This window comes from Hyla sarda, unplaced genomic scaffold (assembly GCF_029499605.1).
Source record: "Hyla sarda isolate aHylSar1 unplaced genomic scaffold, aHylSar1.hap1 scaffold_264, whole genome shotgun sequence".
NCBI classification, from domain to species: Eukaryota; Metazoa; Chordata; class Amphibia; order Anura; family Hylidae; genus Hyla; species Hyla sarda.
Window position 1 is genome coordinate 322,371 of NW_026609332.1, and position 23,018 is coordinate 345,388.

Below are 23,018 nucleotides of genomic sequence, written 5' to 3' on the forward strand. Positions count from 1 at the left end.
CTCCCCCCCTCCAGTCACCAGACAGGAACCCCAGCGCCCCCCCCTCCAGTCACCAGACAGGAACCCCAGCGCCCCTCCCCCCCTCCAGTCACCGGACAAGAACCATTGCTTGTTCTTCAGGATTGTTTACCTGTACAGGTAATTCGGTCTGTTCCCAGCGATCACTGCCACCGGCACATTGATCACTTTGTTATCTTTAAGCTGCAGGTAAAACAAGATCAAAGAAATCCCATAAATATCCTCTATGTGAGGCTGTATACAGTACAGGGGGTGTAATCCCTTCTCTATGTGAGGCCGTATACAGTACAGGAGGTGTAATCCCTTCTCTATGTGAGGCCGTATACAGTACAGGAGGTGTAATCCCTTCTCTATGTGAGGCTGTATACAGTACAGGAGGTGTAATCCCTTCTCTATGTGAGGCCGTATACAGTACAGGAGGTGTAATCCCTTCTCTATGTGAGGCTGTATACAGTACAGGAGGTGTAATCCCTTCTCTATGTGAGGCCGTATACAGTACAGGAGGTGTAATCCCTTCTCTATGTGAGGCCGTATACAGTACAGGAGGTGTAATCCCTTCTCTATGTGAGGCTGTATACAGTACAGGAGGTGTAATCCCTTCTCTATGTGAGGCTGTATACAGTACAGGAGGTGTAATCCCTTCTCTATGTGGGGCTGTATACAGTACAGGGGGTGTAATCCCTTCTCTATGTGAGGCTGTATACAGTACAGGAGGTGTAATCCCTTCTCTATGTGGGGCTGTATACAGTACAGGAGGTGTAATCCCTTCTCTATGTGAGGCTGTATACAGTACAGGGGGTGTAATCCCTTCTCTATGTGAGGCCGTATACAGTACAGGAGGTGTAATCCCTTCTCTATGTGGGGCTGTATACAGTACAGGAGGTGTAATCCCTTCTCTATGTGAGGCCGTATACAGTACAGGGGGTGTAATCCCTTCTCTATGTGAGGCCGTATACAGTACAGGAGGTGTAATCCCTTCTCTATGTGGGGCTGTATACAGTACAGGAGGTGTAATCCCTTCTCTATGTGAGGCTGTATACAGTACAGGGGGTGTAATCCCTTCTCTATGTGAGGCCGTATACAGTACAGGAGGTGTAATCCCTTCTCTATGTGGGGCTGTATACAGTACAGGAGGTGTAATCCCTTCTCTATGTGAGGCTGTATACAGTACAGGAGGTGTAATCCCTTCTCTATGTGAGGCTGTATACAGTACAGGGGGTGTAATCCCTTCTCTATGTGAGGCTGTATACAGTACAGGGGGTGTAATCCCTTCTCTATGTGAGGCTGTATACACTACAGGGGGTGTAATCCCTTCTCTATGTGAGGCTGTATACAGTACAGGGGGTGTAATCCCTTCTCTATGTGAGGCTGTATACAGTACAGGAGGTGTAATCCCTTCTCTATGTGAGGCTGTATACAGTACAGGAGGTGTAATCCCTTCTCTATGTGGGGCTGTATACAGTACAGGAGGTGTAATCCCTTCTCTATGTGAGGCTGTATACAGTACAGGAGGTGTAATCCCTTCTCTATGTGGGGCTGTATACAGTACAGGAGGTGTAATCCCTTCTCTATGTGAGGCCGTATACAGTACAGGAGGTGTAATCCCTTCTCTATGTGGGGCTGTATACAGTACAGGAGGTGTAATCCCTTCTCTATGTGAGGCTGTATACAGTACAGGAGGTGTAATCCCTTCTCTATGTGGGGCTGTATACAGTACAGGAGGTGTAATCCCTTCTCTATGTGAGGCCGTATACAGTACAGGAGGTGTAATCCCTTCTCTATGTGAGGCCGTATACAGTACAGGAGGTGTAATCCCTTCTCTATGTGAGGCCGTATACAGTACAGGAGGTGTAATCCCTTCTCTATGTGAGGCTGTATACAGTACAGGGGGTGTAATCCCTTCTCTATGTGAGGCCGTATACAGTACAGGAGGTGTAATCCCTTCTCTATGTGGGGCTGTATACAGTACAGGAGGTGTAATCCCTTCTCTATGTGAGGCTGTATACAGTACAGGAGGTGTAATCCCTTCTCTATGTGAGGCTGTATACAGTACAGGAGGTGTAATCCCTTCTCTATGTGGGGCTGTATACAGTACAGGAGGTGTAAACCCTTCTCTATGTGAGGCTGTATACAGTACAGGAGGTGTAATCCCTTCTCTATGTGAGGCTGTATACAGTACAGGAGGTGTAATCCCTTCTCTATGTGAGGCTGTATACAGTACAGGGGGTGTAATCCCTTCTCTATGTGAGGCTGTATACAGTACAGGAGGTGTAATCCCTTCTCTATGTGAGGCTGTATACAGTACAGGAGGTGTAATCCCTTCTCTATGTGAGGCCGTATACAGTACAGGAGGTGTAATCCCTTCTCTATGTGAGGCTGTATACACTACAGGGGGTGTAATCCCTTCTCTATGTGAGGCCGTATACAGTACAGGAGGTGTAATCCCTTCTCTATGTGAGGCCGTATACAGTACAGGAGGTGTAATCCCTTCTCTATGTGGGGCTGTATACAGTACAGGGGGTGTAATCCCTTCTCTATGTGAGGCTGTATACAGTACAGGAGGTGTAATCCCTTCTCTATGTGAGGCTGTATACAGTACAGGAGGTGTAATCCCTTCTCTATGTGAGGCCGTATACAGTACAGGAGGTGTAATCCCTTCTCTATGTGGGGCCGTATACAGTACAGGAGGTGTAATCCCTTCTCTATGTGAGGCCGTATACAGTACAGGGGGTGTAATCCCTTCTCTATGTGAGGCCGTATACAGTACAGGAGGTGTAATCCCTTCTCTATGTGAGGCCGTATACAGTACAGGGGGTGTAATCCCTTCTCTATGTGAGGCCGTATACAGTACAGGAGGTGTAATCCCTTCTCTATGTGAGGCCGTATACAGTACAGGAGGTGTAATCCCTTCTCTATGTGAGGCCGTATACAGTACAGGAGGTGTAATCCCTTCTCTATGTGAGGCCGTATACAGTACAGGAGGTGTAATCCCTCCTCTATGTGAGGCTGTATACAGTACAGGAGGTGTAATCCCTTCTCTATGTGAGGCTGTATACAGTACAGGAGGTGTAATCCCTTCTCTATGTGAGGCTGTATACAGTACAGGAGGTGTAATCCCTTCTCTATGTGAGGCCGTATACAGTACAGGAGGTGTAATCCCTTCTCTATGTGAGGCCGTATACAGTACAGGAGGTGTAATCCCTTCTCTATGTGAGGCCGTATACAGTACAGGAGGTGTAATCCCTTCTCTATGTGAGGCCGTATACAGTACAGGAGGTGTAATCCCTTCTCTATGTGAGGCTGTATACAGTACAGGAGGTGTAATCCCTTCTCTATGTGAGGCTGTATACAGTACAGGAGGTGTAATCCCTTCTCTATGTGAGGCCGTATACAGTACAGGAGGTGTAATCCCTTCTCTATGTGAGGCCGTATACAGTACAGGAGGTGTAATCCCTTCTCTATGTGAGGCTGTATACAGTACAGGAGGTGTAATCCCTTCTCTATGTGAGGCCGTATACAGTACAGGAGGTGTAATCCCTTCTCTATGTGAGGCTGTATACAGTACAGGAGGTGTAATCCCTTCTCTATGTGAGGCTGTATACAGTACAGGAGGTGTAATCCCTTCTCTATGTGAGGCTGTATACAGTACAGGAGGTGTAATCCCTTCTCTATGTGGGGCTGTATACAGTACAGGGGGTGTAATCCCTTCTCTATGTGAGGCTGTATACAGTACAGGAGGTGTAATCCCTTCTCTATGTGGGGCTGTATACAGTACAGGGGGTGTAATCCCTTCTCTATGTGAGGCCGTATACAGTACAGGAGGTGTAATCCCTTCTCTATGTGGGGCTGTATACAGTACAGGAGGTGTAATCCCTTCTCTATGTGAGGCTGTATACAGTACAGGAGGTGTAATCCCTTCTCTATGTGAGGCTGTATACAGTACAGGGGGTGTAATCCCTTCTCTATGTGAGGCTGTATACAGTACAGGGGGTGTAATCCCTTCTCTATGTGAGGCTGTATACACTACAGGGGGTGTAATCCCTTCTCTATGTGAGGCTGTATACAGTACAGGGGGTGTAATCCCTTCTCTATGTGAGGCTGTATACAGTACAGGAGGTGTAATCCCTTCTCTATGTGAGGCTGTATACAGTACAGGAGGTGTAATCCCTTCTCTATGTGAGGCTGTATACAGTACAGGAGGTGTAATCCCTTCTCTATGTGAGGCTGTATACAGTACAGGGGGTGTAATCCCTTCTCTATGTGAGGCTGTATACAGTACAGGGGGTGTAATCCCTTCTCTATGTGAGGCTGTATACACTACAGGGGGTGTAATCCCTTCTCTATGTGAGGCTGTATACAGTACAGGAGGTGTAATCCCTTCTCTATGTGAGGCTGTATACAGTACAGGAGGTGTAATCCCTTCTCTATGTGAGGCTGTATACAGTACAGGAGGTGTAATCCCTTCTCTATGTGGGGCTGTATACAGTACAGGAGGTGTAATCCCTTCTCTATGTGAGGCTGTATACAGTACAGGAGGTGTAATCCCTTCTCTATGTGGGGCTGTATACAGTACAGGAGGTGTAATCCCTTCTCTATGTGAGGCTGTATACAGTACAGGAGGTGTAATCCCTTCTCTATGTGAGGCTGTATACAGTACAGGAGGTGTAATCCCTTCTCTATGTGAGGCTGTATACAGTACAGGAGGTGTAATCCCTTCTCTATGTGGGGCTGTATACAGTACAGGAGGTGTAATCCCTTCTCTATGTGAGGCTGTATACAGTACAGGAGGTGTAATCCCTTCTCTATGTGGGGCTGTATACAGTACAGGAGGTGTAATCCCTTCTCTATGTGAGGCTGTATACAGTACAGGAGGTGTAATCCCTTCTCTATGTGGGGCTGTATACAGTACAGGAGGTGTAATCCCTTCTCTATGTGAGGCTGTATACAGTACAGGAGGTGTAATCCCTTCTCTATGTGGGGCTGTATACAGTACAGGGGGTGTAAACCCTCTACAGGGTGATACTCACGGCCATGGGGTTAAACTCTATAGGGGTAGGGTCCTTGCAGCTGCACACACTGCCGTATCCCTCCACTTTGCTGCAGAAGCGTTTCCTCCGGCGGTTTTGCTCTGTGTCCGGCCAGTGACATTCCGCATCTGCAGACAACGGAGGGTTAAATACAGCTCCATGACAGGAAGTCAGAGGTGACGGCCCCCACAAAATAGAAATGATGGCAATGGAGCTCACAGCCCAGAATACTGAGCCCCCTAACACGGAACAGGGGGGGCGGGGGGGAGAGAATAGGAGACACATCATAAGGAGTTCGGAGGGGGGAAGATCAGGGGACGAGTCTGGAGTGAGAGATCAGGGGTCTCAACATGAGGGGAGTCTGGACGAGATCAGGGCTCTCGTCATGAGGGGAGTCTGGACGAGATCAGGGCTCTCGTCATGAGGGGAGTCTGGAGGAGATCAAGGCTCTCGTCATGAGGGCAGTCTGGAGGAGATCAGGGCTCTCGTCATGAGGGGAGTCTGGACGAGATCAGGGCTCTCGTCATGAGGGGAGTCTGGACGAGATCAGGGCTCTCGTCATGAGGGGAGTCTGGACGAGATCAGGGGTCTCGTCATGAGGGCAGTCTGGACGAGATCAGGGCTCTCGTCATGAGGGGAGTCTGGAGGAGATCAGGGGTCTCGTCATGAGGGGAGTCTGGAGGAGATCAGGGGTCTCGTCATGAGGGGAGTCTGGACGAGATCAGGGCTCTCGTCATGAGGGGAGTCTGGAGGAGATCAGGGCTCTCGTCATGAGGGCAGTCTGGAGGAGATCAGGGCTCTCGTCATGAGGGGAGTCTGGAGGAGATCAGGGCTCTCGTCATGAGGGGAGTCTGGACGAGATCAGGGCTCTCGTCATGAGGGGAGTCTGGAGGAGATCAGGGCTCTCGTCATGAGGGGAGTCTGGAGGAGATCAGGGGTCTCGTCATGAGGGGAGTCTGGAGGAGATCAGGGCTCTCGTCATGAGGGGAGTCTGGAGGAGATCAGGGCTCTCGTCATGAGGGGAGTCTGGAGGAGATCAGGGCTCTCGTCATGAGGGGAGTCTGGAGGAGATCAGGGCTCTCGTCATGAGGGGAGTCTGGAGGAGATCAGGGCTCTCGTCATGAGGGGAGTCTGGACGAGATCAGGGCTCTCGTCATGAGGGGAGTCTGGACGAGATCAGGGCTCTCGTCATGAGGGGAGTCTGGACGAGATCAGGGCTCTCGTCATGAGGGGAGTCTGGAGGAGATCAGGGCTCTCGTCATGAGGGCAGTCTGGAGGAGATCAGGGCTCTCGTCATGAGGGGAGTCTGGACGAGATCAAGGCTCTCGTCATGAGGGGAGTCTGGAGGAGATCAGGGCTCTCGTCATGAGGGGAGTCTGGAGATCAGGGCTCTCGTCATGAGGGGAGTCTGGAGGAGATCAGGGCTCTCGTCATGAGGGGAGTCTGGAGGAGATCAGGGCTCTCGTCATGAGGGGAGTCTGGAGGAGATCAGGGGTCTCGTCATGAGGGGAGTCTGGAGGAGATCAGGGCTCTCGTCATGAGGGCAGTCTGGAGGAGATCAGGGCTCTCGTCATGAGGGGAGTCTGGACGAGATCAAGGCTCTCGTCATGAGGGGAGTCTGGAGGAGATCAAGGCTCTCGTCATGAGGGGAGTCTGGAGGAGATCAGGGCTCTCGTCATGAGGGGAGTCTGGAGGAGATCAGGGCTCTCGTCATGAGGGGAGTCTGGAGGAGATCAGGGCTCTCGTCATGAGGGGAGTCTGGAGGAGATCAGGGCTCTCGTCATGAGGGGAGTCTGGAGGAGATCAGGGCTCTCGTCATGAGGAGTCTGGAGGAGATCAGGGCTCTCGTCATGAGGGGAGTCTGGAGGAGATCAGGGCTCTCGTCATGAGGGGAGTCTGGAGGAGATCAGGGCTCTCGTCATGAGGGGAGTCTGGAGGAGATCAGGGCTCTCGTCATGAGGGGAGTCTGGACGAGATCAGGGCTCTCGTCATGAGGGGAGTCTGGACGAGATCAGGGCTCTCGTCATGAGGGGAGTCTGGACGAGATCAGGGCTCTCGTCATGAGGGGAGTCTGGACGAGATCAGGGCTCTCGTCATGAGGGGAGTCTGGACGAGATCAGGGCTCTCGTCATGAGGGGAGTCTGGACGAGATCAGGGCTCTCGTCATGAGGGGAGTCTGGACGAGATCAGGGCTCTCGTCATGAGGGGAGTCTGGACGAGATCAGGGCTCTCGTCATGAGGGGAGTCTGGACGAGATCAGGGCTCTCGTCATGAGGGGAGTCTGGACGAGATCAGGGGTCTCGTCATGAGGGGAGTCTGGACGAGATCAGGGCTCTCGTCATGAGGGCAGTCTGGAGGAGATCAGGGGTCTCGTCATGAGGGGAGTCTGGAGGAGATCAGGGGTCTCGTCATGAGGGGAGTCTGGAGGAGATCAGGGCTCTCGTCATGAGGGCAGTCTGGAGGAGATCAGGGCTCTCGTCATGAGGGCAGTCTGGAGGAGATCAGGGCTCTCGTCATGAGGGCAGTCTGGAGGAGATCAGGGCTCTCGTCATGAGGGGAGTCTGGAGGAGATCAGGGCTCTCGTCATGAGGGGAGTCTGGAGGAGATCAGGGCTCTCGTCATGAGGGGAGTCTGGAGGAGATCAGGGCTCTCGTCATGAGGGGAGTCTGGAGGAGATCAGGGCTCTCGTCATGAGGGGAGTCTGGAGGAGATCAGGGCTCTCGTCATGAGGGGAGTCTGGAGGAGATCAGGGCTCTCGTCATGAGGGCAGTCTGGAGGAGATCAGGGCTCTCGTCATGAGGGGAGTCTGGAGGAGATCAGGGCTCTCGTCATGAGGGGAGTCTGGAGGAGATCAGGGCTCTCGTCATGAGGGGAGTCTGGAGGAGATCAGGGCTCTCGTCATGAGGGGAGTCTGGAGGAGATCAGGGCTCTCGTCATGAGGGGAGTCTGGAGGAGATCAGGGCTCTCGTCATGAGGGCAGTCTGGAGGAGATCAGGGGTCTCGTCATGAGGGCAGTCTGGAGGAGATCAGGGGTCTCGTCATGAGGGGAGTCTGGAGGAGATCAGGGGTCTCGTCATGAGGGGAGTCTGGAGGAGATCAGGGGTCTCGTCATGAGGGGAGTCTGGAGGAGATCAGGGGTCTCGTCATGAGGGGAGTCTGGAGGAGATCAGGGGTCTCGTCATGAGGGGAGTCTGGAGGAGATCAGGGCTCTCGTCATGAGGGGAGTCTGGAGGAGATCAGGGCTCTCGTCATGAGGGGAGTCTGGAGGAGATCAGGGCTCTCGTCATGAGGGGAGTCTGGAGGAGATCAGGGCTCTCGTCATGAGGGGAGTCTGGAGGAGATCAGGGCTCTCGTCATGAGGGGAGTCTGGAGGAGATCAGGGCTCTCGTCATGAGGGCAGTCTGGAGGAGATCAGGGCTCTCGTCATGAGGGGAGTCTGGACGAGATCAGGGCTCTCGTCATGAGGGGAGTCTGGAGGAGATCAGGGCTCTCGTCATGAGGGGAGTCTGGAGGAGATCAGGGCTCTCGTCATGAGGGGAGTCTGGAGGAGATCAGGGGTCTCGTCATGAGGGGAGTCTGGAGGAGATCAGGGGTCTCGTCATGAGACGAGTCTGGAGGAGATTGGGGTTTCAACATGAGGGGTCTGGAGGAGATCAGGGTTTTCGTCATGAGGGGAGTCTGGAGGAGATTGGGGTCTCAACATGAGGGGTCTGGAGGATTCTCATCAAGGGGCAAGGGTTTTCTCTCAGTAATCTGGATGTCTTCAGTATTAGGGTGAGGACATATAAACAGATGATGAGGAGACTCACTACATGAACCAGCAGTCACAAATCTTACCTTCAGGAGGAACCAGCTGGATGTCCGTCTTTAGCAGAACAGGATCTCCCCACGTAGACAAAGCTGGAGACTTGGAATGCTTCTCTCCATAGATCTGCCCTACAGAAGGCAATTCACAGGTTTGTGTTACAGAGAGTCGAGAGCCACACGGCAACCCCGCAGGAGCAACGGCAACCCCAAAGGAGCAACCCCAAAGGAGCAGCCCTGCAGGAGCAACGGCAGCCCCGCAGGAGCAACGGCAACACAGGCACTGGAAAGATCCTAACATCTGGGGATGGAAGATGGAATTACCTCCTTTTTTCACTACAAATGTCCACATGTCCCTCCAACCAAGACTCGGCGCTATCTGACTCCCCAAACTCTTTAACAAGTTCTTGGCCGTGTCCTTAAGATGGAACGAGCCTTCATCCTGCCAGACATTAATGGAGACTTAGAGGAAACAGAGGCCTTTACCATCCTGAGGCAGCACTACAGAGAAATTATGTCTTACTGCAGCACAACAGGGGGGGTGGTTACCATTTGATTGTTCAGTGGTGCAGCCTCAGAAAGAAAAAAAAAAAAAAAGACAGAAAGATCTACGAATCATAAAAGGGAAGGAAAATGAGAAACTCCTGGAGTCACCTTGACTGTGAAGATAAGAATGCGGCCTCGGGCGACCATGTTAAGGAACAGCACCATCGCCTCGTCCTCATGTGGGGAGTACGTGTCAAACACCCTCTTAGCCATAACGTGACCCTGCGCACAGAACACAAAGCCTTCATTATGTATCACAAGGCAGCACCACATCCGGTGACTTCAAGGGCGACCGGTTACTATAGGTATATGGAGGCATGGCTGGAGGTCTCCCTATGATTATCTGAGGGAACGGACGAGAATCCTGTGACCAAAACAGCCATAGGAAAAATCGGCACCCGAGACAATCGGCCCGATCCACCCCTATGGCGTCCTGACAGACTACATATATCACACACACACTGAATAATAGAGGGCACAGAAGGGTACGAGCCTCAATGGAGATCCGGATCCGATACCCTTGTCCAGATGGTGATCAGAGCCACCAATACAAGCATGACACCGGCCTGGAGATAAGGAAGGACTCCGCCACATGATACGGAGCACCCCAGCACCCATCGTACCGTTGCCTGATTCAGGATGATGACATGGATGCCTCTTCCTTGCTCTCTGGCCTCATCTTCAAGCACCTGTAAAAGAGATGAGAGGTTAAGTGGGTACTCTGGTGGAAAAAAAAGATTTTTTTTGTACTCACCGTAAAATCTCTTTCTCGTAGCCTTCTTTGGGGAACACCTTATTGATGGGTATATGCTCTTGCCACTAGGAGGCGCTGACACTAGGAAAAAAAAAAAGTTGGCTCCTCCCTGGCAGGATATACCCGCCCACGTGCAGTGAGGCAATCAGTTTTGTCACAAAGCAGTAGGCGAAGCCAACAAAGAAATATGTCCGAAGGACCCTAGAAAGGAATCCCGCATGGACAACCCAAGAACCGGAAAAACAATAAAAAAATATAAATAAAAAAATAAAAAAAAAGAGGGTGGGTGCGGTGTGTGCTACGAGAAAGACATTTTACGGTGAGTATAAAAAAAATAAAAGATTAGATTAGATAGATATACATTTTTATTTATTTATTTTTATTTTCTAGGTCGTTCATTAGGGGACACCATACTGATGGGACATACCAAAGCAATCCCCTAGGGTGAGGGAAAAACTCGAGACTGTCCATAAGATCTGCGTACGAGACCCCAGGTCCGATACGAACTAGGCCCAGAAACTGAGCTCCCGGAAGATGCCCTGTCCATGGAGATGGACCAGGACGCCAAAGAAGGGACCATCCTATGTAGAGACCTAAGGCACCCGGTCCCTAAAAAGAGACAAGAAAAGGTCAACCAGGAAGCCAGATGGGCTAGAACCATCCCAGAAGCCGATAGGAAACAACCCCCAGGAACCAGTAGGGAGATCAGTGTATGCCTGAGCAGAAGACGTGACAGGAGGTGGAGACCAGAAACCACAGGAAAAAAGAAAGACGGAAATCTGCTCTAGAGAGGTCTGGAGCATGAGAACAAAGACCTGAACAGCTGCAGACCCAAAAACTCCTGTCACAGGGGCCAGTCATGAGCACCAGAAGGTGACAATAGCCAGACTGGTGTAATCCGGATGGCCTGAACGCCCTCTAACTCGGGAGGACATGGACCTAGAAGGATGAAAGGAATGGAATGCTCTGAAAAGGGGGCATCCCAGATACCAGAGAGACAGACATGGAAACTGGAGAAGTCAGAGTCACCTGGAAGACGAATCCCTGAAGAGTAAAGAAAACAGACGTCCACGAAAACACTCTGGACGATAAACTTCCTTGTCGAAACAGGAAGAAGAGAAGAAGTGTAGTATAAAAAGATCGCTCCACCAAATGGGATTGCGGAGGAGACTGGGCCGATCGTTACACATGCCCAAGACCTCAACCATCACCAAGACCCAAAGAACCCCCTGAAAAGAAGGCACACCACAGCATCCTAGGACAGAGTCCAAGCCAAGGAGACTAACTGGTCTTGGACTCCAGGGGACCAGAGCACTCCGAAGAAACATCCCGCCAGAATGGGAACATAGGAGAAACAAAGGGGAACTCAGCTGAGACTCTCAGGTTCTGGGCCTAGGAAGGTTACTCCAGAAGACTATGGAGTCAGTAAATACAACTGACACAGACAAAAGGGAAGGAAGAATGGTAGGACCCGAACAACAGGCGGTGGCTACACAGCTGTCGCCAGCCATACAAGATTACATAGACTCCTCCAACAAAGGATAGAGCCAAGGCTGCGTGAGCTCCATTGCTCTCAATGGAAAAAGACAAAGACCAAGCCAGAACCCCCACTTATATAGTGGGAACAGAGAGATGGCATCATCTTGACTGCAGAAAAAAATTCAACAAAATAGTCCCCCTAGTGAAGCGAAAACAAGGGAGGACGAGAGGAAAGTCAGGTACTGACCATGCCAAGCACCCTGATCCCCATGGCCCTTGTGGAAAGGGGGTTAGCAAAGTGCACTGTAGGAGCAAGGAAATGCTTCCCCACAGCCACCTTGCGTCCCCAGAGGGATCGGAATCCTGCAAACTGGAGCTGGGCAAAAATACAAGGCATGTGGAGAGCCATTCCGGACAATGACAAAGGCAACAGAGTAGGTGCCCGAGCCACCCTGGGCAGAAACCCCAGAAAAGTACCTGGAAGCATAAGGAGGGCTGAACTAACTGTGTCGCCCCATCAGGCCCCATGCCAGAACAGAAGGGCTCAACGGCCTCAGGACTGCAGAAACAAATGCACAGGAAGCCCCAAGGCACACCCCAACAAACAGAAGGAAAGGTGGGATCTACACTTACAGAGCGGCCTTAGCATATGTAGGGACACAGACATATTTACCTCACGACAGTAGGCAGGAAAGGAGGTATGTCTCTAGCAGACCAACATTGCAACCTTAGAAAGTGGAACAGAGTGATGCTGCTGTGAAAGTCCTTGGAACCTGCAGAAAAAAAAAATAAAAAAAATAAAAAAAAACACACCTCATCTCCTAATGGTGCCACACACCAAAACTGCAGGCGCAGACTCAAGAGATGAAGAATGTATGTGGGGCAGGAAACACCCAGACGCAGTCTGACTTACACGTAGAAAAAGTCCAATAAACCCGCAGAGACAAACTCTGCAGAACTTCACCGGAAAGAGAGACACCGGACTGCAGCCGCAGCATCGTCAGAAACAGGGAAGACACAGTCTCGCTATGTGTCATAGGGGCCGTGGCCACGCTGGATCCCGCATACGGAAACACACAGTGACGTGAGATACCAGCCTTCGGACAGAGTAGCAGGCATGCAGAGAGGGACCTGGTAAAGTAGGGAACCCCATGGAATAACACAGGGAGACACAATCGGAACTACACCTTGGAAGTCAAGTAACCATCCACTGAGTGGAAACTGTATGGTAGTTGGCCCGACCAAGCAGTAAGCCATGCGGGAAAACCATCTGGCCGACTGGTATAGGATACCTGAGCGCACAGGGCACTCCATTCAATCTCCAACAGAAAGCGGGGTACTGGAGTGCAGCCCATCCAACGGGCGACCTAGTGGTGTAGAAGACCCAACAGACGAAGGACTGTGACTGGCATCAATCCCGTGTACCTGTAGGGACCCTTCTCCAGATCCCTCACCCAGAAGTGAGGTCCGGGAAACCGGGCAATGTCCGCGGCAGCCGTGAGATCAGAGACAGATGGTGGTGGAAACCATGCAGACAACAGTCTGGCTGAACAAAGAACACTTCCAGGTGCTGGCGAAAAGGGGACAGTCAAATAGGCGATAACTGTGCCCTTTGCCATAGGTGGGAGGGTGGGAAGGCCTAGGAGACAAGGATAGAAACCCTGCCCCCCAGGGAGACAGGGGAAGGCTGAGGAGCCCTGGAATGCATCCCTGTCATCCCAAATAGAGTCCGTAGGGCCCTCTGGGTCAGTTCTACGTACACCGCCCACAGCAGTGGAGAACCGGGACTCCAGACACATCAACCGTGTGATGTGTGACAGGCGGTGTAGGAAACCATGAAGACCACTGTCTGGCTTACTGGTATGGGTCCATAGTAGACAACGAGCGAGTCCCCTTGCACAGAAGTGAGGTACCGGGACTCCAGCCGCCGATACCTCCACTGTGTGATGAGGGGCAAAATACCACTGCTCGTTAAACAGGGGGAGGGGGAGTCTGTATACTCATCTCAGTTGCCACATACTCACCTCCTCAAGATGTGTTCAGCCAGCTTTTTAGTCACCTGCATCACGTCATGCTGAGACAGACAGGACGAGCAGGGAAGATAGGGGGACCCGGACCCTAGGTGAAACCCCAGGCGCTGGCCGTTAGCGGGAATTGGGTTATCGGTGGACACTTTTACGACCCGTGCCCCTTAGCCTCATATGGGGGGGGGGGGCTGGGGGACAGGTAGCGCCATGCTCCTGAACCCCCACCTGAAAATGAAACAAAAAGGAGTAAAAGAACCTGACTAAACAGCCCTTACTAGAAAATAAAAAGAGACTAGGTCTGGGGTGCTCCCAGACCTGTGTCTGCCTCCCGCTAACACTAGCTAAAACTGATTACCTCACTGCAGGTGGGCGGGTATATCCTGCCAGGGAGAAGACTACTTTTTTTCCCTTGTGTCAACGCCTCCTAGTGGCAAGAGCATATACCCATCAGTAAGGTGTCCCCAATGAAGAGCGACCGAGAAACAAGTTTTTTCAAATCAACTGGTGATAGATTTGTAAATTACTTAAATAAAAAAATCTTAACCCTTCCAGTACTTACCAGCTGCTGTATGCTCCACAGGAAGTTGTGTAGTTCTTTTCAGTCTGACCACAGTGCTCTCTGCTGACACCTCTGTCCATGTCAGGAACTGTCCAGAGCAGGAGAGGTTTGTTATGGGGATTTGCTCCTACTGTTAACAGTTCCTGACATGTACAGAGGTGTCAGCAGAGAGCACTGTGGTCAGAAGAAATTCAAAAAGAAAAGAACTTCCTGTGGAGCATACAGCAGCTGATAAGTAATGGAAGGATTAAGATTTTTATATAGAAATCAATTACAAATCTGTATAATTTTCTAGCTCCAGTTGATTTGAGACTGCCGGAGCGCCACTGAGGAGATCGGACCCCCTGCGACCTACAACTTATCTCCTACCCTTTAAATAGGGATATAAGATATTTTTTCAGTGCAGCTCCCATGGATTTAGACATGGACTACATCTCTCTCCAGGCCACTGAAGGGTTAATAGTAATAACAGGTCTCCCTCCAATGATATCCACAGACGACGGGGAGGTCCAGCCATTACCTGATCTCCTGATTATAATGGGGAGTGGCCACCCACGTATGGGTGCAACACCAGGTATAGGGTGAGAGAACCCCATAGTGTGGAAGCGGCCATCACCAGAGGATCACACAATAACTTAAGACCCCCAATAAGGGCACAGTCCTGACCGCACACGAGGATCCGCACTCACCGTCGTCCCATCCACAGCAATGTAAACTTTAGAGCGACTGGAGTAAACTTCTATGTCCAGCACCTTCTTTCCCCCAGAGCCTCGATGAGGGAAATCCACGTTCTGAGCCACGTCCTCTGTACAACAAATATGAAGAGAAATATCACGTAATGGACGAGGAGAAAAAAAGGACGCAGATCAGTAATGAACCTACCATAATCCTGCTCCACGACCTCATTCACTGCTCGCCGCGTGTCCAGAATCAGCTTAATGTTCACAATGACGGTGACGAGAAGGAAGAGAACGGCCGCTGTCTGTAGAGGACGATCAAAAGATACAGATCAGTAATCCTTTATTATACTCCAGAGCTGCACTCACTATTCTGCTGGTGAGGTTGTCAAGGATGCCTTGCAGTGAGGCCTTAAACTGTGAGTGAGTACCGCTGGGCTATTTTGCTGAATGTTGACATAAGCAAATTCCCACCAGACAATGTTGGTATAAATCCCCTTCTCAGCACTGACTCCCAAGGAGTTCCGTTCTTTATTAGAAAATCACATTAGTTTTTACAAATGACAAAAAGGGGAGGGTAAAACTATCGCATCAAATCATCGTTTTATATTCTGATTGGCCATTTGAGTGTGGCGTAGCATAGGTCCCTTATGTTGCCTCTTCTCCATCCTTCCACTAAAGCTCAATGTTTAGACTTCTTGTATCTTCAGACTCCATCCAAGGTTCTCATCTTAATTACAGGCAAAGAGGCAGCGCAAATGTTTTGAATTAAGGAAAACAAAGTTCTTCTGCAATATTGAGCAATAGCATTTAGCAAAGGCATACGAGTAAAGATATAGCGATCAATAAATCAGAATATCATAGACCCAACAATGTCACTGTGTATATACACATTACATTACTTATCCTGTACTGATCCTGAGTTATATCCTGTATTATACCCCAGAGCTGTACTCACTATTCTGCTGTATAGAGGTCACTGTGTATATACATTACATTACTTATCCTGTACTGATCCTGAGTTATATCCTGTATTATACTCCAGAGCTGTACTCACTATTCTGCTGGTGAGATCACTGTGTACATACATTACATTACTTATCCTGTACTGATCCTGAGTTATATCCTGTATTATACTCCAGAGCTGCACTCACTATTCTGCTGGTGAGGTCACTGTGTACATACATTACATTACTTATCCTGTACTGATCCTGAGTTATATCCTGTATTATACCCCAGAGCTGTACTCACTATTCTGCTGTATAGAGGTCACTGTGTATATACATTACATTACTTATCCTGTACTGATCCTGAGTTATATCCTGTATTATACTCCAGAGCTGTACTCACTATTCTGCTGTTCCTCACCTGGCACATCCTTCGTATTGCTCTCTGATTGCTCATCTTGTATTTCCAGGCCAGGTACCAGCTGCGTTTCTTATGGGGTATTGGGGGCTTCCCCTGGGGGTTGGGGTCCCACTTCTCCATAGCTCCCTGGGGGGCTGGAGGCCCCTGTGGCTGCATCACTCTCTGTCCTCTGGTCATGGGCATCTGGGGGTCCCAGGAGGTAACATGAACGCTGAAGAGATGGGGAGACACTACATCAGGTACATGGATAGGGGGGCGGCCTTACTGTCCAGGGGTAGGAGGAGGGGGCGGCGGCCTTACTGTCCAGAGGTAGGAGGAGGGGGCGGCGGCCTTACTGTCCAGGGGTAGGAGGAGAGGGCGGCCTTACTGTCCAGGGGTAGGAGGAGGGGCGGCCTTACTGTCCAGGGGTAGGAGGAGGGGGCGGTCTTACTGTCCAGGGGTAGGAGGAGGGGGTAGTGGGGAGTTTGGTCTTCTCAATTGGATGTTATTAGGGTCCGCTCCCCCCCCCCCCATTAATGGTATCTGCTGAATACATGACTCTGCCCTATACTGTTTGGTCTTCTTGTTGGACGTTATTAGGGTCCGCTCCCCCCCATTAATGGTATCTGCTGAATACGTGACACTGCCCTATAATTTTGGTCGTGTTCACACGGAGGAATATCTGTTCATATTGTTCGGATTTCACAGACACAATCAGACAATGGAATTTCTGCCGCAGAAATACAGCTTCCTGCAAAAAACATAAGAGCGGTCTTATCTTTTGCGGAATCCCAATGAAGTCAATGGGGGTAAATTGTGTGGGAATTCTGTGATCTGAGAACAAAGAAATTCTGCCGCAAAGATTTACTGAACAGAACGAGTGTGAACATAGCCGTACGGGGGGCCACGGAACATTCCCCCAAAGACTCCTCCCCAGACGTGTGCGCTACTTCAAAAGCCCATGAGAACCCAGTATGACCCCCAGAATGAGCCTTCTATGGTCCTGTCCCACCACCACGGTATGACCTTTCAATGGTTACCCCCCCCCCTCAGAATTACCATGTGGGCGTGGCTTTGTAAACCCTCCCTTTTGTTAGGTATAAATAAACATAACCCACACTAGCAAGGGGGATTCTTCCTAAAGCAGGGGGAAGAACGGCGCTGAAGCATCACTGACTTTGTTTTTACACCTATTGCGAACTCGCTATTCTTCAATATTATTACAAGTCTGGATTCTTACAACAGGTCCCCCCCCCCCCCAGTATGACCCTTCTGTGGTCCCCCCCAGTATGACCCTTCTGTGGCCCCAATATGACTCCGACTACAACAACGCAGTTGTCCCCACACGGAACCTCTAGGGGTGAGAGGGCCATAGAAGTGTTGTCCCCGCACGGAGCCTCTAGAGGTGACCAGCCATAGAAGTGTTGTCCCCGCACGGAGCCTCTAGAGGTGACCGGGGCCATAGAAGTGTTGTCCCCGCACGGAGCCTCTAGGGGTGACCGGGGCCATAGAAGTGTTGTCCCCGCACGGAGCCTCTAGAGGTGACCGGGGCCATAGAAGTGTTGTCCCCGCACGGAGCCTCTAGAGGTGACCGGGGGCCATAGAAGTGTTGTCCCCGTACGGAGCCTCTAGAGGTGACCGGGGCCATAGAAGTGTTGTCCCCACACGGAGCCTCTAGAGGTGACCGGGGCCATAGAAGTGTTGTCTCCGCACAGAGCCTCTAGAGGTGACCGGGGCCATAGAAGTGTTGTCCCCGCACGGAGCCTCTAGGGGTGACCGGGGCCATAGAAGTGTTGTCCCCGCACGGAGCCTCTAGGGGTGACCGGGGCCATAGAAGTGTTGTCCCCGCACGGAGCCTCTAGGGGTGACCGGGGCCATAGAAGTGTTGTCTCCGCACGGAGCCTCTAGAGGTGACCGGGGCCATAGAAGTGTTGTCCCCGCACGGAGCCTCTAGGGGTGACCGGGGCCATAGAAGTGTTGTCCCCGCACGGAGCCTCTAGAGGTGACCGGGGCCATAGAAGTGTTGTCCCCGCACGGAGCCTCTAGGGGTGACCGGGCCATAGAAGTGTTGTCCCCGCACGGAGCCTCTAGGGGTGACCGGGCCATAGAAGTGTTGTCCCCGCACGGAGCCTCTAGAGGTGACCGGCCATAGAAGTGTTGTCCCCGCACGGAGCCTCTAGGGGTGACCGGCCATAGAAGTGTTGTCCCCGCACGGAGCCTCTAGGGGGTGACCGGCCATAGAAGTGTTGTCCCCGCACGGAGCCTCTAGGGGTGACCGGGCCATAGAAGTGTTGTCCCCGCACGGAGCCTCTAGGGGTGACCGGGGCCATAGAAGTGTTGTCTCCGCACGGAGCCTCTAGAGGTGACCGGGGCCATAGAAGTGTTGTCCCCGCACGGAGCCTCTAGAGGTGACCGGCCATAGAAGTGTTGTCCCCGCACGGAGCCTCTAGGGGTGACCGGGGCCATAGAAGTGTTGTCCCCGCACGGAGCCTCTAGGGGTGACCGGGCCATAGAAGTGTTGTCCCCGCACGGAGCCTCTAGGGGTGACCGGGGCCATAGAAGTGTTGTCCCCGCACGGAGCCTCTAGGGGTGACCGGGGCCATAGAAGTGTTGTCCCCGCACGGAGCCTCTAGGGGTGACCGGGGCCATAGAAGTGTTGTCCCCGCACGGAGCCTCTAGAGGTGACCGGGCCATAGAAGTGTTGTCCCCGCACGGAGCCTCTAGGGGTGACCGGCCATAGAAGTGTTGTCCCCGCACGGAGCCTCTAGAGGTGACCGGGCCATAGAAGTGTTGTCCCCGCACGGAGCCTCTAGAGGTGACCGGCCATAGAAGTGTTGTCCCCGCACGGAGCCTCTAGGGGTGACCGGGCCATAGAAGTGTTGTCCCCGCACGGAGCCTCTAGGGGTGACCGGGCCATAGAAGTGTTGTCCCGGCACGGAGCCTCTAGGGGTGACCGGGCCATAGAAGTGTTGTCCCCGCACGGAGCCTCTAGGGGTGACCGGCCATAGAAGTGTTGTCCCCGCACGGAGCCTCTAGAGGTGACCGGGCCATAGAAGTGTTGTCCCCGCACGGAGCCTCTAGAGGTGACCGGCCATAGAAGTGTTGTCCCCGCACGGAGCCTCTAGAGGTGACCGGGCCATAGAAGTGTTGTTCCCGCACGGAGCCTCTAGGGGTGACCGGGCCATAGAAGTGTTGTCCCCGCACGGAGCCTCTAGAGGTGACCGGGGCCATAGAAGTGTTGTCCCCGCACGGAGCCTCTAGAGGTGACCGGCCATAGAAGTGTTGTCCCCGCACGGAGCCTCTAGGGGTGACCGGGGCCATAGAAGTGTTGTCCCCGCACGGAGCCTCTAGGGGTGACCGGGCCATAGAAGTGTTGTCCCCGCACGGAGCCTCTAGGGGTGACCGGCCATAGAAGTGTTGTCCCCGCACGGAGCCTCTAGGGGTGAGAGGGCCATAGAAGTGTTGTCCCCGCACGGAGCCTCTAGGGGTGACCGGGGCCATAGAAGTGTTGTCCCCGCACGGAGCCTCTAGGGGTGACCGGCCATAGAAGTGTTGTCCCCGCACGGAGCCTCTAGAGGTGACCGGCCATAGAAGTGTTGTCCCCGCACGGAGCCTCTAGAGGTGACCGGCCATAGAAGTGTTGTCCCCGCACGGAGCCTCTAGGGGTGACCGGGGCCATAGAAGTGTTGTCCCCGCACGGAGCCTCTAGAGGTGACCGGGCCATAGAAGTGTTGTCCCCGCACGGAGCCTCTAGGGGTGACCGGGGCCATAGAAGTGTTGTCCCCGCACGGAGCCTCTAGAGGTGACCGGGGCCATAGAAGTGTTGTCCCCGCACGGAGCCTCTAGAGGTGACCGGGCCATAGAAGTGTTGTCCCCGCACGGAGCCTCTAGGGGTGACCGGGGCCATAGAAGTGTTGTCCCCGCACGGAGCCTCTAGGGGTGACCGGGGCCATAGAAGTGTTGTCCCCGCACGGAGCCTCTAGGGGTGACCGGGGCCATAGAAGTGTTGTCCCCGCACGGAGCCTCTAGAGGTGACCGGCCATAGAAGTGTTGTCCCCGCACGGAGCCTCTAGAGGTGACCGGGGCCATAGAAGTGTTGTCCCCGCACGGAGCCTCTAGAGGTGACCGGCCATAGAAGTGTTGTCCCCGCACGGAGCCTCTAGAGGTGACCGGGGCCATAGAAGTGTTGTCCCCGCACGGAGCCTCTAGGGGTGACCGGCCATAGAAGTGTTGTCCCCGCACGGAGCCTCTAGAGGTGACCGGCCATAGAAGTGTTGTCCCCGCACGGAGCCTCTAGAGGTGACCGGCCATAGAAGTGTTGTCCCCGCACGGAGCCTCTAGAGGTGACCGGGCCATAGAAGTGTTGTCCCCGCACGGAGCCTCTAGGGGTGACCGGGGCCATAGAAGTGTTGTCCCCGCACGGAGCCTCTAGGGGTGACCGGCCATAGAAGTGTTGTCCCCGCACGGAGCCTCTAGAGGTGACCGGCCATAGAAGTGTTGTCCCCGCACGGAGCCTCTAGAGGTGACCGGCCATAGAAGTGTTGTCCCCACACGGAACCTCTAGGGGTGACCGGCCATAGAAGTGTTGTCCCCGCACGGAGCCTCTAGAGGTGACCGGGGCCATAGAAGTGTTGTCCCCGCACGGAGCCTCTAGGGGTGACCGGGCCATAGAAGTGTTGTCCCCGCACGGAGCCTCTAGAGGTGACCGGCCATAGAAGTGTTGTCCCCGCACGGAGCCTCTAGAGGTGACCGGGGCCATAGAAGTGTTGTCCCCGCACGGAGCCTCTAGAGGTGACCGGGGCCATAGAAGTGTTGTCCCCGCACGGAGCCTCTAGGGGTGACCGGCCATAGAAGTGTTGTCCCCGCACGGAGCCTCTAGAGGTGACCGGGGCCATAGAAGTGTTGTCCCCGCACGGAGCCTCTAGGGGTGACCGGCCATAGAAGTGTTGTCCCCGCACGGAGCCTCTAGGGGTGACCGGGGCCATAGAAGTGTTGTCCCCGCACGGAGCCTCTAGAGGTGACCGGGGCCATAGAAGTGTTGTCCCCGCACGGAGCCTCTAGGGGTGACCGGGGCCATAGAAGTGTTGTCCCCGCACGGAGCCTCTAGAGGTGACCGGCCATAGAAGTGTTGTCCCCGCACGGAGCCTCTAGAGGTCACCGGGCCATAGAAGTGTTGTCCCCGCACGGAGCCTCTAGGGGTGACCGGGGCCATAGAAGTGTTGTCCCCGCACGGAGCCTCTAGGGGTGACCGGGGCCATAGAAGTGTTGTCTCCGCACGGAGCCTCTAGGGGTGACCGGGGCCATAGAAGTGTTGTCCCCGCACGGAGCCTCTAGGGGTGACCGGGCCATAGAAGTGTTGTCCCCGCACGGAGCCTCTAGAGGTGACCGGGGCCATAGAAGTGTTGTCCCCGCACGGAGCCTCTAGAGGTGACCGGCCATAGAAGTGTTGTCTCCGCACGGAGCCTCTAGGGGTGACCGGGGGCCATAGAAGTGTTGTCCCCGCACGGAGCCTCTAGGGGTGACCGGGCCATAGAAGTGTTGTCCCCGCACGGAGCCTCTAGGGGTGACCGGCCATAGAAGTGTTGTCCCCGCACGGAGCCTCTAGAGGTGACCGGGCCATAGAAGTGTTGTCCCCGCACGGAGCCTCTAGGGGTGACCGGGGCCATAGAAGTGTTGTCCCCGCACGGAGCCTCTAGAGGTGACCGGGGCCATAGAAGTGTTGTCCCCGCACGGAGCCTCTAGAGGTGACCGGCCATAGAAGTGTTGTCCCCGCACGGAGCCTCTAGGGGTGACCGGGGCCATAGAAGTGTTGTCCCCGCACGGAGCCTCTAGAGGTGACCGGGGCCATAGAAGTGTTGTCCCCGCACGGAGCCTCTAGAGGTGACCGGCCATAGAAGTGTTGTCCCCGCACGGAGCCTCTAGAGGTGACCGGGGCCATAGAAGTGTTGTCCCCGCACGGAGCCTCTAGGGGTGACCGGCCATAGAAGTGTTGTCCCCGCACGGAGCCTCTAGGGGTGACCGGGCCATAGAAGTGTTGTCCCCGCACGGAGCCTCTAGGGGTGACCGGCCATAGAAGTGTTGTCCCCGCTGCTCCCGGTAGTATACTCCTACAGCCCGTTTTCGGCAGACACCATGAAGAGACAGGAGTGGACCCGCACATTACCCGGTGCTGACCTACCGCCGCCTCCCTCTCCGCCGGTACCGGCTGTTCCTCTCATTCTATCCACCAAACCAGCAGCTCTGAGGACGTAAACACGTGACACAAAACGTACAGAAGCGGTCCAATGGGTAAAGGTAATTTAGATGCGTCGCCCCACCCAGGCGAGGAGTTAGCTTGGTTTCTATCGGCCACCGTACACACTAAGGATGCTGTAGCCCCGCCTCCTGGAGGCGGATGGTTATAAATGGCGCATCTGGTTACCTATAGCAGCTGAATACATGGCGGTGTATCTGACGGCTATACGGGGGGGTGGATGGAAGATGTGGGCGTGTCCTATGCGATACAGGTGTCGGGACGGTAATCAATTGTGTAAGACTGAGCGGGAGGAAAAACCCCAATTCTGCCCCCTTCAAGCTTCTATAGGGGCTGTTATTACCCCATAGACCTGTATGACTTCTATAGGATCAGATATTACCTCATAGACCTGTATGACTTCTATAGGATCTGATATTACCTCATAGACCTGTATGACTTCTATAGGATCTGATATTACCTCATAGACCTGTATGACTTCTATAGGATCTGATATTACCTCATAGACCTGTATGACTTCTATAGGA

At 53.2% G+C, this 23,018-nt stretch overlaps 1 protein-coding gene across 5 annotated transcripts in view; it reads right to left on the minus strand.

Moving 5' to 3' along the window:
- The window catches only part of POMGNT1 (protein O-linked mannose N-acetylglucosaminyltransferase 1 (beta 1,2-)), a 47,408-nt gene extending 24,856 nt beyond the window's left edge, over positions 1–22,552 (minus strand). For 2 of the 5 annotated variants that reach the window (XM_056553247.1, XM_056553246.1), the window contains exons 1-10: positions 22,413–22,535; positions 16,260–16,470; positions 15,097–15,196; positions 14,904–15,019; positions 10,019–10,084; positions 9,504–9,617; positions 9,174–9,291; positions 8,883–8,981; positions 5,046–5,173; positions 131–201 (exon numbers count right to left, since the gene is read on the minus strand). In XM_056553247.1, the coding sequence (XP_056409222.1) occupies positions 131–201; positions 5,046–5,173; positions 8,883–8,981; positions 9,174–9,291; positions 9,504–9,617; positions 10,019–10,084; positions 14,904–15,019; positions 15,097–15,196; positions 16,260–16,470; positions 22,413–22,456 (1,067 nt within the window). In that variant the 5' untranslated portion in view covers positions 22,457–22,535. Of the gene's footprint in view, positions 1–130; positions 202–5,045; positions 5,174–8,882; positions 8,982–9,173; positions 9,292–9,503; positions 9,618–9,888; positions 10,085–14,903; positions 15,020–15,096; positions 15,197–16,259; positions 16,471–22,412 lie in introns of those variants that run through there. The other 3 variants (XM_056553248.1, XM_056553249.1, XM_056553250.1) reach the window with 3 other exon arrangements.
- Positions 22,553–23,018: the final 466 nt, after the last annotated feature.